Genomic DNA, 17,450 nt, shown 5'->3' on the forward strand with positions numbered 1-17,450 from the left:
TGGCTCAATGGAAGAAGCCAGAGAGTGGTAGTGGAGGATTGCTACTCTGAGTGGAGGCCTGTGACTAGTAGTGTGCCACAGGGATCAGTGCTGGGTCCATTGTTGTTTGTCATCTATATCAGTGATCTGGATGATAATGTGGCAAATTGGATCAGCAAATTTGCTGATGATACAAAGATTGGAGGTGTAGTGGACAGTAAGGAAGGTTTTCAAAGCTTGCAGAGGGATATGGACCAGTTGGAGGAATGGGCTGAAAAATGGCAGATGGAGTTTAATGCGGACAAGTGTGAGGTATTGCACTTTGGAAGGTCAAACCAAGGTAGAACATACAAGGTAAATGGTAGGACACTGAGGAATGCAGTAGAACAGAGGTATCTGGGAGTACAGATACATAATTCGCTAAAAGTGACATCACAAGTAGGTAGGGTCGTAAAGAGAGCTTTTGGTACATTGGCCTTTATAAATCAAAGTATTGAGTATAAGAGTTTGTATAAGAGTATAAGTATAAGAGATTGGTGAGGCCGAATTTGGAGTATTGTGCGCAGTTTTGGTCACCTAATTACAGAATTACACCTAATTAATAAGGTTGAAAGAATGCAGAGAAGGTTTACAAGGACGTTGCCGAGACTTGAGAAACTGAGTTACAGAGTTACAGAGAAAGGTTGAATAGGTTAGGACTTTATTCCCTGGAGTGTAGGAGAATGAGGGGTGATTTGATAGAAGTGTATAAAATTATGATGGGTATAGAAAGAGTGAATGCAAGCAGGCTTTTTGCACTGAGGCCAGGAGAGAAAAAAAAACAGAGGTCATGGGTTAAGGGTGAAAGGGGAAAAGTTTAAAGGGAGCATTAGGGGGAACTTCTTCATGCAGAGAGTAGTGGGAGTGTGGAATGAGCTGCTAGATGAAGTGCTGAATGCGGGCTCACTTTTGACATTTAAGAAAAACTTGGACAGGTATATGGATGAGAGGGGTTTGGAGGGCATGGCCCAGGTGCAGGTCAGTGGGACTAGGCAGAAAAATGGTTCGGCATAGCCAAGAAGGGCCAAAAGGCCTGTTTCTGTGCTGTAATGTTCTATGGTTCTAATAGCAACAGAAGGCAACTAAAAAAGTAATTAAGGAGCTAAAGATGGAATACGAAAGTAGGCTGGCCAATAATATTAAAAAGGAAACCAAAGGCTTCTACAGATACATCATGCAAAAGAGAGGCAAAAGTGGATATCGGACCATTTGAAAACGATGCTGGAGAGGTAGTATTAGGGGACAAGGAAGTGGCAGAAGTATTGAATCAGTCTTCACTGTGGAAGACCCTAGCAACATGGTGGAAGCTACAGAGGTCATGTGTGATGAACTGTATGAAGTTGCCATTACTAGGGAGAAGGTTGAATTGAATTGAATTGACTTTCTTACATTCTTCACATACATTGAGTAAAAATCTTTACATTATGTCTCCTTCTAAATATGCAATGTGCAGTTTATAGTAATTTGTAATAAATAGTATATACAACAGGACAGTCAATATAACAGAAGTACAATTGTATTAGTGTGAATTAATCAGTCTGACAGTCTGGTGAAAGAAGCTTTCCCAGAGCCTGTTAGTCCTGGCTTTTATGCTGCGGATGGTAGCAGCTGGAACAGTTTGTGGTTGGGGTGACTCAGGTCCCCAATGATCCTTCGGGCCCTTTTTACACACCTGTCTCTGTAAATGTCCTGAATAGTGGGACATTCACATCTACAGGTGTGCTGGGCTGTCCGCACCACTCTCTGCAGAGTTCTGCGATTGAGGGAAGTACAGTTTCCATACCAGGCAATGATGCAGCCAGTCCGGATGCTCTCAATTATGCCCCTGTAGAAAGTTCTTTGGATTTGAAGTTTCTTAGAAACTTCTTCAACTGTCTGAGGTGAAAGAGGCGCTGTTGTGCCTTTTTCACCACACAGTTGGTATGTACAAACCACATGAGATCCTCAGTGATGTGTATGCCGAGGAACTTAAAGCTGTTCAGCCTCTCAACCCCAGATCCATTGATGTCAATAGGAATGTCTCCATTCCTCCTGTAGTCCACAACCAGCTACTTTGTTTTTGCGACATTGAGGGAGAGGTTGTTTTCTTGACCACCACTGTGTCAGGGTGATGACTTCTTCTCTGTATGCTGCCTCATTATTTGAGATTAGGCCAATATAAATAGTGTCATCAGCAAATTTAATTAGCAGATTGGAGCTATGGGTGGCAACAGTCATGGGTATACAGAGAGTAAAGGAGAGGACTTAGGACACAGCCCTGAGGGGCACCTGCGTTGAGGGCCAGAGGTGTGGAAGCCCACTCTTAACACCTTCCAGTGATCCAGCTTTACATGGCAGGGTGAAGGCTGAAGTCTCTGAACTTCTTGTCGAGCTTGGAGGGAATTATGGTGTTGAATGCTGAACTGTCCAAGAACAGCATTCTCACATAAGTATCCTTCTTTTTCAGATGTGCAAGGACAGTGTGTAGAGCTGTGGTTTTTGCATCATCTGTTGATCGGCTGTGTTGATAGGCGAATTATAGGGGGTCCAGTGTGGGTGGTAATATGCTGCAGATGTAGTCCTTGACAAGACTCTCAAAGCATTTCCTTATTATTGAGGTGAGTGCAACAAGATGCCAGTCGGTGAGACATGTTACCTCGGTCTTTTTAGGTACAGGAACCATGGTGGATGTTTTGAAGCAGGAGGGCACTCTACACTGGGAGATAGAGAAATTAAAAATGCCTGTAAACACACCTGCCAATTGTGCTGTGCACATCCTGAGTACCCGCCCAGGAATGGGTTCATGGAAACCCAAAGTTCTGAGAGTAGATAAGTCACCTGGACCAGACGGTGTACACCTCAGTGTTCTGAAAAAGGTAGCTGAAGAGATTGTACGGGCATTAGCAATCATCTTTCAAGAATCACTAGATTCTGGAATGGTTCCGGGAGATTGGAAAATTGCAAATGTTACCACTCTTCAAGAAGGGAGAGAGGCAGAAGAAAATTATTGGGCAGTTAGTCTGACCTCAGTGGTTGGGAAGATGTTGGAATTGATTGTTAAGGATGTGGTTTCTGGGTACTTGGAGGCAGGTGATAAAATATAGTCAGCATGGTTTCCTCAAGGGAAAATCTTGCCTGACAAATCTGTTAGAATTCTTTGAAGAAATAACAAACAGGATAGACAAAGGAGAGTTGGTTGATGTTGTGTACTTTGATTTTCAGAAGGCCTTTGACAAGGTACCACACATGAGGTTGCTTAACAAGCTACAAGCTCATGGTTTTACAGAAAAGATTCTAGGATGGACAAAGCAGTGGCTGAGGCAGGAGGCAAACAGTGGGAATAAAGGCAGTTTTTTCTGGTTGGCTGCCAGTGACTAGTGATGTTCCACAAGGGTCTGTGTTGCGACTAATTCTTCTTACATTACACGTTAATGATTTGGATGATGGAATTAATGGTTTGCGGTAAAGTTTGCAGAAAATATTAAAAAAGGTGGAGGAGCAGGTAGTTTTGAGGAAATAGAGATTGGCCACAGAAGGAATTAGACAGATAAGAAGAATGGGCAAAGAAGTGGCAGATGGAGTACAGTGTCGGGAAGTTATGCTCATACACTTCGGTAGAAAAAACGAAAGGGCTGATTATTTTTTAAATGGAGAGAAAATACAAAAACCTGAGGCAAAAGGGGTTTGTGAGTACTCATGCAGGATTCCCTGAAAGTTAATTTGCAGGTTGAGTCTGTGGTGAGGAAGGCATTCATTTTAAGTGGACTAGAATGTAAAAGCAAGAATGTAATGTTGAGGCTTTATAAAGCAATGGTGAAGCCAAGCCCGTGCAGCTGTGGAGGCCAAGTCTTCATGCATATTTAAGGCATAGGGTGATAGATACTTGATTGTTCAGAGCATGAAAGGATACGGGGGAAGGCAGGAGATTGGGGCTGAGAAGTAATATGGATCAGCCATGATGAAATGGTGGAGCGGACAAAATGGGTTAAACGGCCTAATTCTGCTCCTATATCTTATGGTCCATAAGATATGGGAGCAGAATTAGACCATTAAGCCCATCGGATATGCTACACCATTCCATCATGGCTGATCCTGGATCCTGCTCAACCTCACACACCTGCCTCTCGCCAATCTTTTGATGCCCTGACCGATCAGGAAATGATCAACTTACACCTTAAATATACACACAGACTTGCCCTCCACTTCAGTCTGTGACAGAGAATTCCACAGACTTACTACCCTCTGGCCAAAAAAATTCCTCCTTACCTCTATTCTAAAGTGTCGCCCCTCAGTTTTGAAGCTATGCCTTCAGCAAAGGAAACATCCTCTCTATATCCACCCTATCCAGTCCTTTCAACATTCAGTAGGTTTCAATGAAATCCCCCACATTCTTCTAAATTCCAGTGAGTACAGGCCCAAAGATGCCAAATGCTTCTTATGTTAACCCCTTCATTCCTAGAATCATCCTCTGGACTCTCCTCATGAACCTCCTATGGAGTCCGTTTAATGACAACACATCCTTTCTGAGACATGATGACAATACTCTAAGTGTGGCCTGACTAGTGTCTTATAAAGGGCCAGCATTATCTCCGCACTTTCATATTCTATTCCCCCTGAAATAAAAGCCAACATTGCATTTGCCTTCTTTACCACACACTCAACCTGTAAATTAACCTTCTGGGGGTCTTGCACAAGGACTCCTAAGTCCCTCCACCTCTGATGTTTGAATGTTCTCCTCATTTACAGAATACTCGGCATTATAGTTCCTTTTACCAAAATGCATTATCATACATTTCCATTTCCTGACCCTATAACATCTGCCACTTTTTTGTCCATTCTTCCAATTTGTCTAAGTCCTGCTGCAATTGTGTTGCTTCCTCAGCACTACCTACCCCTCCACCTATCTTTGTATCATCTGCAAACTTTGCTACAAAGCCATAAATTCTGTTATCTAAGTCACTGACAAATAATGTGAAAAGTAGTGGCCCGAATACTGACCCCTGAGGAACACCACTAGTCACTGGCAGCCAACCATAAAAGGCCCCTTTTATGATATATTGACATATGATTTGATGATATTGTCGCCATTAGTCTTATGATATTGTTGCCATTCATAAGACTTGACTGCAGGAGGGACAGGACTGGCAGCTCAATATTCCGGGATTCCATTGTTTTAGATGCGACAGAGTGGGAGGGATTAAAGGGGGAGGGGTGGAGATCAGGGAAATTGTCACAGCAGTACTCAGTCAGGACAGACTGGTGAACCTCACTAGAGAGGCATTATGGGTAGAGCTGACTAATAAGAAAGGTATGACCACGTTAATGGGACAAAATTACAGAACACCCAACAGTCCGCAGGATTTAGAGTAACAAATTTGATGAGAGATCACAGACTGTGGCAAGAAACATAATGTTTTATTTAGGTAGATGATTTTAACTTTCTCCATATTGACTGGGACTCACATACTGTTAAAGGATGAGATGGGATAGATTTTGTCAAATATGTTCCAGAAGGTTTTCTTCATTAGTCCATAGAAGTCTCAGTCAGCTATTAGGGAATGAGACAGGGCAAGTGATAGAATTTTGTGTAGGAGAACACTTTGCATCTAGCGATCACAATGCCATTAGTTTAAAAATATATATACAAAAAGATATAGTAGGTCTGGTCCTCAGGTTGAGATTCTAAATTGGAGATAGGGCAATTTTGATGGTATCAGAAAGAATCTGGCAAGTGTGGATTGGGACAGGCTGTTTTCTGGCAAAGGTGTACTTGGTAAGTGGAAGGCCTTTAAAAGTGAAACTTCGAGAGTACAAAGCTTGTTATGTGCCAGTCAGAATAAAAGGTAAAGATAACAAGTGTGGGTGAACCTTGGTTTTCAAGAGATATTGAGACCCCGGTTAAGAAAAAAAAGAGGAGTATTGCAGGTATAAACAGGGAGGAACAAATAAGGTGCTTATGGAGTATAAGAAATGCAAGCCAACACTCCGGAAATAAATCAGGAGAGCTAAAAGAAGGCATGAGGTTGCTCAGGCAGACAGGTGAAGGAGAATCCAAAGGGGTGCTACAGATATGTTGAGAGCATAAGGATTGAAAGGTCCTCTGGAAGTTCAGAATGGTAATCCATGCATGGAGTCAAAAGAGATGGGTGAGATCTTAAATGCATTTTTTGCATCTGTATTTACTCAGGAAATGGACATAGAGTATATGGAAGTGAGGTAAAATGGCATCAACTTCATGGAGTCTATACAGATTACAGAGGAAGAGGTGTTTGATGTTTTGAGGCAAATTAGGGTGGATAAATCCCCAGGATCTGACAAGGTACTCTCTCAGATCTTGCGGGAAGGAAGTGCAGAAATTGCTGAGGTCTAGTGGAGATATTTAAATCATCCTTAGCTACAGCTGAGGTACCAAAGGATTGGAGGATAGCCAAAGCTGTCCTGTTGTTGAAGAAAGGTTCTAAAATTTAACCAGGAAATTATAGGCTGGTGAGCTTGACATCAATAGTGGGAAATTTATTGGAAGGTATTCTAAAGGACCAGATATATGAGTATTTAGATCGACATGGACTGATTATGAATAGTCAGCATGGCTTTGTGCATTGTAGGTCATGTCTAACTAATCTTAAGAGTTTTTTGAAAAGTTACCAGGAAAGTGGATGAAGGCAAGGAAGTGGCTGTTGCCTACATGGACTTCAGCAAGGCATTTTTCAAGGTGTTCCCTTGGATCCTATGGGAGGCAAGTGCAAAAATTGCAGGGGCCCTAGCAGAGATACTTAAATCATTCTTAGCGACAAGAATGGAGGATAGCTAATGTTTTTCTGTTGTTTAAGAAAGGTGCTAAAAATAAACTTGGAAATTATAGGCCAGTGAGCATGCTATCAGTAGTGGAAAAGTTCTTGGAAGGTATTCTAGGAGACCAGATATATGAGTATTTGAACAAGAACAAAGAACAATACAGCACAGTACAGGCCATTCGGTCCACAATGTTGTGCCAACCCTTAAACCCTGCCTCCCATATAACCCTCTACCTTAACCCTCCACTATTTGGTTAGACATGGACTGATTAAAGATAGTTAGCTTGACTTTGTGTATGGTAGGTCATGTCTAACCAATCTTATAGAGTTTTTTGAGGAAGTAACCAGGAAAGGCGATGAAGGCAAGGCAGTAGATGTTGTCTCCTGGACTTTACCAAGGCATTTTTCAAGGTCCTGCATCGGAGGTTGGTCAGGAAGGATCAGTTGCCTGGCATTCAAGATGAGGTCATAAATTGGACAGGGCATTGGCATTGTGGGAGAAGCCAGAGAGTGGTAGCAGCCGGTTGCCTCTCTGATTTGAGGGCTGTAACTAGTGGTGTGCCACAGGGATCGGTGCTGGGCCCATTGTTACTTGTCATTTAAGAAGGCCCAGCAGCGGATGTATTTCCTGCGGCTCTTGAGGAAATACGGTCTGCCTCAGGAATTGCTGCTGCAGTTCTACACTGCAGTCATTGAGTCTGTCCTGTGCACCTCCATCATTGTGTGGTTTGGAGCCGCCACCAAGCAGGATAGAACCAGACTACAGCGCACAGTGAGGACTGCCGAGCACATCATTGGAGCCTCCCTGCCCTCTATTGTGGACCTGTACTCTTCCAGGTTGAAGAAGAGGGCGGGGAACATCATAAAGGACTCTTCCCATCCTGCGCATGGACTGTTTGATCTGCTTCCGTCTGATAGGCACTTCAGGTCCCTCCAGACTAAGACTAATAGGCACAGGAGAATTTTTTTCCCTACTGCGGTCACTTTGCTGAACAGTTAACTGCTGGTTAACTGTCGGCTAACTATTACTTGGATTGCACTACCTGTATGTATAATCTATATTTTCATTTATATTTATCATTATTATTGTTATGAGCAGAGAGACAACATCTGCCGGAAGTAAATTCCTTGTATGTGCATAGGTACTTGGTGATTAAAGTCTGATTCTGATTCTGATATCAATGATCTGGATGATAATGTGGTTAATTGGATCAGTAAATTTGCGGATGACATCAAAACTATGGGGTGTAGTGGACAGCAAGGAAGACTATCACAGCTTGCAGTGGGATCTTCACCAGCTGAAACATGGCAGATGGAATTTAATGCAGACAAGTATTGCACTTTGGTAGGACCAACCATGGTAGGTCTGACACATTGGCCAGAAGGGCACTGAGGGGTGTGGTAGAACAGGGATCTGGGAATACAGGTCCATAATTCATTGAAAGTGGTGACACAGGTAGATAGAGTAGCAAGGAAAGTTTCTGGCACATTGGCCTTCATACATCAAAGTACTGAGTATAGGAGATGGGATGTTATGCTGAAGTTCTATAAGTCATTAGTCAGGCCAAATTTGGAGTAGTGTGTGTAGTTTTGGTCACATACCTACAGGAAAGATGTAAATAAGAACATAAGATATAGGAGCAGAATGAGGCCATTTGGCCAACTGAGTCTGCTCTGCCATTTCATCATTGCTGATCCATTTTCCCTTACAGTCCTGATTTCCTGTCTTATCCTCCATGCCTTCGTGCCCTGACCAATTAAGAATCTATCAACCTCCGCATTAAACATACCCAATGACTTGGCCTTCACAGCCACCTGTGGCAATGAATTCCACAGATTCCATACTCTCTGGCTAAAGATATTCCTCCTCATCTCAATTCTAAATGGATGCCCCTCTATTCTGAGGCCGTGTCCTCGGGTGTTAGACTCCCCCACCATAGGAAACATCCACTTCACATCTAGTCTATCAAGGTCTCTCAACACTTGACAGGTTTCAATGAGATTCTACTTCCCCTCATTCTTCTGAATTCCATTGAGAAGAGGCCCAGAGCCATGAAAGGCTCCTCAGATGATAAAACTTTCAATCCAAAAGCATTTCGTGAGCCTGCTTAGCAAATCCTTTCTTAGAACAGGGGCCCAAAACTGCTCACAATACTCCAAGTGAGGCCTTACCAGTGCCTTATAGAGTCTTAAAAGTACATCCCTTTTATATTCTAGCCCTTTCAAAATGAATGCTAACACTGCATTTGCATTCCTTACCACTGACTCAATTTGCAAATTAACCTTTAGGGGATCCTGCACAAGGATCCAAGTCCCTTTGCATCTCTGACTTTTTGAATTTTCTCTCCATTTGGAAAACTGTCTATGCTTTTATTCCTTTTACCACCAAAATGCATGACCATACACTTCTTGTCACTGTATTCCATCTGCCACTTCGTTGACCATTCACCTAATCTGTCCAAGTCCTTCTGTAGCCTTTCTGCCTCCTCAACGCTACTTGCCCCTCCACTTATCTTCATATTGTCTCAAATCTGGCCACAAAGCCATCAATGCCTTCATCCAAATCATTGACATATAATGTGAAAAGAAGTGGTCCCAACACAGACCCCTGTGGAACACCACTAGTCATAGGCAGCCAAACAAAAGAGGCTCCCTTTATTCCCACTCTTTGCCTCCTGCTTCATCCATGCTAGTATCTGACCTGTAATACCACAGGTTCTTAACTTGTTAAGCAGCCTCACATGTGGCAGGCACCTTTTCAAAGGTCCTCTGAAAATCCAATTACACAACATCTACTGATTCTTTGTCTATTCTGCTTGTTATTTCTTCAAAGAAATCCAACAGATTTGCTAGGCAAGATTTTCACTTAAGGAAACCATACTGATTTAAGGTTGAAAGAATACAGTGAAAATTTCCAAGCACGTTGCTGGGACAGAGGAGTTACAAGGAAAGACTGAACAAGTTAAGACTTTATTCCTTGGAACATAGAATTCTTAAGGGAGTTTTGATAGAGGTACACAAAATTATGAGGGGTATAGATAGGGTAATTACAAGCAGGTTTTTTCCCCACTGAAGTTGGGTGGGATTACATCTAGAGGTCATAAAAACATAGAAAACATACAGCACAATACAGGCTCTTCGGCCCACAAAGCTGTGCCGAACATGTTCTTACCCTATGGCTTTACCCATAGCCCTCTATTTTTCTAAGCTCCATGTAGCCATCCAGGAGTCTCTTAAAAGACCCTATAGTTTCCACCTCCACCACCACCGCCGGCAGGCCATTCCATGCACTCACCACTCTCTGCGTAAAAGACTTACCCCTGATATCTCCTCTGTACCTACTTCCAAGCACCTTAAAACTGTGCCTTCTCGTGCTAGCCATTTCAGCCCTGGGAAAAAGCCTCTGACTATCCACATGATTGAAGTCTCTCATTATCTTGTACATCTCTGTCAAGTCAACTCTCATCCTCTGTCATTCCAAGGAGAAAAGGCCGAGTTCACTCAACCTATTCTCATAAGGCATGCTCCCCAATCCAGGCCACATCCTTGTAAATCTCCTCTGCGCTCTTTCTATGGTTTCCACGTCCTTCCCAGAGTGAGGCGACCAGAATTGAGCACAGCACATTAAGTGGGGTCTGAGCAGGGTCCTATATAGCTGCAACATTACTTCTCGGCTCTTAAACTCAATCCCACGATTGGTGAAGGCCAATGCCTTCTTAACCACAGAGTCAACCTGCGCAACAGCTTTGAGTGTCCTATGGACTCGGACTCCAAGATCCCTCTGATCCTCCACACTGCCAAGAGTCTTACCATTAATACTATATTCTGCCATCATAGTTGACCTACCAAAATGAACCACCTCACACTTATCTGGGTTGAACGCTATCTGCCACTTCTCAGCCCAGTTTTGCATCCTATCAATGTCCCGTTGTAACCTCTGACTTCCCTCCACACTATCCACAACACCCCCAACCATTGTGTCATCAGCAAATTTACTAACCCATCCCTCCACTTCCTCATCCTTGTCATTTATTAAAATCACAAAGAGTAGGGGTCCCAAATCAGATCCCTGAGGCACACCACTGGTCACTGGCCTTCATGCAGCATATGATCCGTCTACAATGACTCTTTGCCTTCTGTGGGCAAGCCAGTTTTGGATCCACAAAGCAATGTCCCATTGGATCCCATGCCTCCTTACTTTCTCAATAAGCCTTGCATGGGGTACCTTATCAAATGCCTTGCTGAAATCCAAAAACACAACATCTACTGCTTGACCTTCGTCAATGTGTTTAGTCACATCCTCAAAAAATTCAATAAGGCTCGTAAGGCACGACCTGCACTTGACAAAGCTGTGCTGACTATTCCTAATCGTATTATACCTCTCCAAATGTTCATAAATCCTGCCTCTCAGGATCTTCTCCATCAACTTACCAACCACTGAGGTAGGACTCGCTGGTCTATAATTTCTTGGTCTATCTCTACTCCCTTTCTTGAATAAAGGAACAATATTTGCAACCCTCCAATCCTCTGGAACCTCTCCTGACCCTATTGATGATGCAAAGATCATTGCCAGAGGCTTAGCAATCTCCTCCCTCGCCTCCCACAGTAGCCTGGGGTACATACTGTCCGGTCCCAGTGACTTATCCAACTTGATGCTTTCAAGAAGCTCCAGTACATCCTCTTTCTTAATATCTGCTTTCATGGGTTAGGGATGAAATATGTAAAGTTTCACAGAAACACGTGGTGTATCCAAGCTTGAATTCAATGTTTAAGTCTAGATACAGTAGGTATTTAGATGGTAGGGGTATGAAGGGCAATCATCCTGGTCCAGGTCGATGGGAGCAGGCAGTTTAAATGGTTCAGCATGGATTAGATGGGCTGAAGGTTCTGCTTTCATGCAGTACTTTTCTATGACCCTAAATAACCATTAAGTCTGGCAGCCACTTGGAAGAGAAAAACAGAACTCATGATCCAGATTTATGGCCTTACACAAACTTTTCACAGATACTGAGTGACATGTGTACATTATCCACCTTTTTCTGTCTCTAATTCAGACCTCCAGCATCTGTAACATTTTTCTCCAGGAATCTCAACACTAGTGTATATTAACTATTGGCTGAGTGGAAAATTTAAAAATTGGAATATGAACTTAAAATGCGTACAACACATTCATTTGGACCAAGAATTTAAACTTACTTGTTACAATTCCTGCCAATGCCAGAACAAACTGGTTTTCATCTGAATCCAGATCATGCTCTTCCTTGACATTCTCATCTGTAGACTTCACAAAACTCTCTAATGTCTGTGCCACAATAGTGAAAAACTTCTCTGCTTTATTCTGTTCAAGAAAGAGTTTAACATGTAGATCAGACAATAGATTGCACCATTGCCAATGATTTTAAAATATTTCATAAAGTTCTACAGTTCGCTTAAACAAGGTGCCATAAATGCAGAAAATGATTTTTGTGATCTTTACGAGATTCTCAGTGTATACAGTATACATGATGCCAACTAAGCCCATCTGTGTCGAGAGCTTTTCTGAATAGCCACCTCTTGGTCACTTTGCTGTCCATGATGTGAGACGGATAGTGGTTGTTGGTATGATCAAGTCATTTACTAAGAAAGATGTCACAAAAGCCACCAAGGTTGCCAGTGAAGTATTATGGTCTTATCAGTTACTGAGAAGTAATTAGATAAATGCATCTTACACAATCATATATTGCAGAGACAGGCAGGGCCAGCTGGCTTATCTACATTGATAATACTCATCTGCCCACATCCTTCCCTGACCAAGTATCAGTATTAACACATTTAAAACATTTTAATTGTACTCATCTCTACCAGCTTGTTCCATTAACCCACCACCCTATGTATGGAGCTTCAACAGCAGCCAATCGGAGCTTGGAGGCAAAAAGTAAAAGTGTCTTCACACAGGTCCATGAGAGGGTTTTAAAAATCAGCGCTTCATAGCAATTTTATAGAGCTTGAACAGGGGCCAAACGGAGTTTAGGATTCACTAGCAAGGTCAAAAAAAAGGAGGCTGGGGCAAGTGAAGTGGCCATTGTTAGAGTGGGCCAGTGTTAGAGTGGGAGACTTTTGACTTTGGGCGATAACACGCGTGGGTGACTTAAGCCTTTTCTTGCTCATTCTTTTTCTGTAAGCGTATAGTTAGAGCAATAAGAATGGCTCCAGTGGCTGTGCTTTGTTCCGGGAGGAAGATGTGGGAATTCTGGGACACCTCCAGACTCTCAGAATCAGGTTCATTATCACCAGCATGTGACATGAAATGTGTTAACTGAGCAGCAGCAGTTCAATGCAATACATAATCTAGGAGAGAGAAAGAGAGAGAAAAAAATAAATAAAATAAAACATAATAAACAAGTAAATCAATTACATATATTGAATAGATTATTAAAAAGGAGGCATGGGATCCAGAACTGGCTTGCCCACAGAAGGCAAAGACTGGTTGTAGATGGGTCATATTCTGCATGGAGGTCGATCACCAGTGGAGTGCCTCAGGGATCTGTTCTGGGACCCTTACTCTTCGTGACTTTTATAAATGACCTGGATGAGGAAGTGGAGGGATGGGTTAGTAAGTTTGCTGATGACACTAAGGTGGAGATGTTGTGGATAGTGTGGAGGGCTGTCAGAGGTTACAGCAGGACATTGATAGGATGCAAAACTGGGCTGATACGTGACAGATCTGAGTTCAACCCAGATAAGTGTGAAGTGGTTCATTTTGGTAGGTCAAATATGATGGCAGAATATAGTATTAATGGTAAGACTCTTGGCAGTGTAGAGGATCAGAGAGATCTTGGGGTCCAAGTCCATAGGACGCTCAAAGCAGCTGCGCAGGTTGACTTTGTGGTGTATTGGCCTTCATCAATCGTGGAATTGAATTTAGGAGCCAAGAGGTAATGTTGCAGCTATATAGGACCCTGCTCAGACCCCATTTGGAGTACTGTGCTGAGTTTTGGTCACCTCACTAAAAGAAGGATGTGGAAGCCATAGAAAGGGTGCAGAGGAGATTTACAAGAACATTGCCTGGATTGGGGAGCATGCCTTATGAGAATAGGTTGAGTAAACTCGGACTTTTCTCCTTGGAGTGATGGAGGATGAGAGGTGACCTGATAGAGGTGTATAAGATGATGAGAGGCATTGATCGTGTGGATAGTCAGAAGCTTTTTCCCAGGGCTGGAACGATTGCCACAAGAGGACACAGGAGTGCTGGGGAGTAGGTACAGAGGAGATGTCAGGGGTTAAGTTTTTTTACTCAGAGAGTGGTGAGTGCATGGAATGGGCTGCCAGCAACTGTGTTGGAGGCGGGTACGATAGGGCCTTTTAAGAGACTTTCTGGATAGGTACATGGAGCTTACTAAAATAGAGGGCTATAGGTAAGCCTAGTAATTTCTAAGGTAGGGACATGTTTGGCACAACTTTGTGAGCCGAAGGGCCTATATTGTGCTGTAGGTTTTCCATGTTTCTATGTTAAAAATGTGCAACAACAGAAATACTGTATATCAAAAAAAGTGAGGCAGCATCCAAAGCTTCAAAGTCCATTTAGAAATCAGATGGCAGAAGGGAAGAAGCTGTTCCTGAATTGCTGAGTGTGTGCCTTCAGGCTTCTGTATCTCCTACCTGATGGTAACAGTGAGAAAAGGGCATGCCCTGAGTGCTGGAGGTCTTTAATAATGGACACTGCCTTTCTGAGACACCGCTTCCTAAAGATGTCCTGGGTACTTTGTAGACTAGTATCCAAGATGGAGCTGACTAGATTTACAACCTTCTGCAGCTTCTTTCGGTCCTGTGCTATGGCCCCTCCATACCAGACAGTGATCCAGCCTGTCAGAGTATTCTCCACGATGCAACTATAGAAATTTTTGAGTGTATTTGTTGATACGACAAATCGCTTTAAATAATAAAGTATAGCCGCTGCCTTGCCTTCTTTATGACTACATCAGTATGCTGGGACCAGGTTAGATACTCGGAGATCTTGACACCCAGGAGCTTGAAACTGCTCACTCTCTCTACTTCTGATCCCTCTATGAGGACTGGTACATGATCCTTTGTCTTACCTTTCCTGAAGTCCACAATCAGTTCTTTCGTCTTACTGATGTTGAGTGCTAGGTTGTTGCTGCAGCACCATTCTATTAGTTGGCGTATCTCAGTCCTGTACGCCCTCTCGTCACCACCTGAGATTCTACCAACAATGGTTGTATCATCAGCAAATTTGTAGACGGTGTTTGAGCAATGCCTAGCCACACAGTCATGTGTATACAGAGAGTAGAGCAGTGGGCTAAGCACACACCCCTGAGGTGCACCAGTGTTGATCGTCAGCAAAGAGGATATGTTATCACCAATCCGCACAGATTGTGGTCTTCCAGTTAGGAAGTCAAGGATCCAATTACAGAGGGATAACGAGATCTGCACCAGGTGCACCAAGCTGTAGTTCCTCAGAGAACATGTTAAAGAACTGGAGCTGCAACTCAATGGTCTGCTGAGTTCTTCCAGCATTTTGTGTGTGTTGTTGTGATAAGGCTGAGGCGAAGGGTGTTGGTGTACAAGCAGAGGTAGGATATAATGAGACTGTCAGAAGGACAGGCAGATAAATAGGGTGAAATTACTGTGGATCTAACGGTTTGCTGTGTAACGGGGACAAAATTGAAAAGGGAGACAAATACAGGACTGAAGGTGTTACATTTGCACACGGTATACAAAATAAGGTAGATGATCTTTAGTGCAGTTAGAGATTGGCAGTTATTTTGTAGATTTTTGCAGATGATACGAAGATTGGTGGAAGGGCATGAGTGTTGAGGAAACAGGATGCAGAAGGACTTAGTCAGATTAGGAGAATGGGCAAGGAAGTGGCAAATTGAATACAATGTTGGAAAATGCATGGTCATGGATTTTGGTAGTAATAAATGTACAGGATATTTTCTAAATGGAGAGAAAATCCAAAAATCCGAGATGCAAAGGGACTTGGGAGTCCTTGTGCAGAACACCCTAAAAGTCAATTTGCAGATTGAATCAGTGATGAAGAAGGCAAATGCCATGTAGCTTTCATTTCAAGAGGTCTAGAATACAAAAGCAAGGTTGTGATGCTGAGGCTTTATAAGGCACTTAGAAAAGATGTGCTGGCATTGGAGAGAGTCCAGAGGAGCTCACAATGATAATTTCAGGAATGAAAGGGTTATCATATGAAAAACATTTGATGGCTCTGGGTCTACTCACTGGAATTCAGAAGGATGAGGGGTATCTCATTGAAATCTTTCAAATGCTGAAAGGCCTACACAAAGTAGATGTGGAAAGGATGTTTCCTATGGTGGGAGAATCTAGGACAAGAGGGCACAACTACCCAGGTGCTAGGGTCCGCGATGTTTTTGAATGCGCCCATAATACCCTGAAAAGGGAGAGTGAACAGCCAGAAGTTGTGGTACACATTGGAATCAAAGTCAAAGGTAGAAAAGGGAGAAGTTCCTGAAAACAGAATACAGGGAGTTAGGAAGGAAGCTGAAAAGCAGGACCTCAATGGTAGTAACCTCGGGATTGCGGCCCATGCCATGTGACAGTGAGGATAGAAATAATAAAAGGTGGTAGATAAATGAGTGGTTGAAGAATGGGAACGGGGGCAGGGATTCAGATTTTTGGATTATAGAAACATAGAAAACCTATAGCACAATACAGGCCCTTCGGCCCACGAAGCCGTGCCAAACATGTACTTACTTTAGAAATTACCTAGTGTTACCCATAGTCCTCTATTTTCCTAAGCTCCATGTACCTATCCAGGAGTCTCTTAAAACACCCTATCATATCCACCTCCATCACCATCACCAGCAGCCCATTTCACGCACTCACCACCTTCTGCATAAAAACACTTGCTCCTGACATCTCCTCTGTACATACTTCCAAGCACCTTAAAACTGTGCCCTTTCGTGCTAGCCACTTCATCCCTGGGGAAAAGCCACTGACCATCCACACAATCAATGCCTCTAAGCATCTTGTACACCTCCATCAGGTCAACTGTCATCCTCCGTCACTCCAAGGAGAAAAGGCCAAGTACACTCTACCTATTCTCATAGAGCATGCTCCCCAATCCAGGCAACATCCTTGTAAATCTCCTCTGCACCCTTTCTATGGCTTCCACATCCTTCCTATGAGGCGACCAGAACTGAGCACAGTACTCCAAGTGGGCTCTGACCAGGATCCTATATAGCTGCAACATTACCTCTCAGCTCCTAAACTCAATCCCATGGTTGATGAAGACCAATGCACCATATGCCATCTTAACCACACAGTCAAACTGCGCAGCAACTTTGACTGTCCTATGTACTCGGACCCCAAGATCCCTCTGATCCTCCACACTGCCAAGAGTCTTAACAATAATATAATATTCTGCCATCATATTTGACCTAAAATAAAGCACCTCACATTTATCTGGGTTGAACTCCATCTGCCACTTCCCAGTCCAGTTTTGCATCCCACTGCTGTCCCTCTGTAAGAAAACATATGGTGCATTGGCCTTCATCAATGGTGGGATTGAGTTTAAGAGCTAAGAGGTAATGTTGCAGCTATATAGGACCCTGGTCAGACCCCACTTGGGAGTACTGTGCTCAATTCTGGTCGCCTCACTACAGGAAGGACATGGAAACCATAGAAAGG

At 43.1% G+C, this 17,450-nt stretch overlaps 1 protein-coding gene across 1 annotated transcript in view; it reads right to left on the bottom strand.

Moving 5' to 3' along the window:
- The window catches only part of hsf2bp (heat shock transcription factor 2 binding protein), a 117,950-nt gene that overhangs the window by 42,004 nt on the left and 58,496 nt on the right, over window positions 1–17,450 (bottom strand). Inside the window, exon 5 of the mRNA XM_073044710.1 lies at window positions 11,988–12,129. Coding sequence (XP_072900811.1) covers window positions 11,988–12,129 — 142 coding nt within the window. The remainder of the gene's footprint in view (window positions 1–11,987; window positions 12,130–17,450) is intronic.

Source organism: Hemitrygon akajei, chromosome 5 (assembly GCF_048418815.1).
Source record: "Hemitrygon akajei chromosome 5, sHemAka1.3, whole genome shotgun sequence".
Lineage (NCBI taxonomy): Eukaryota > Metazoa > Chordata > Chondrichthyes > Myliobatiformes > Dasyatidae > Hemitrygon > Hemitrygon akajei.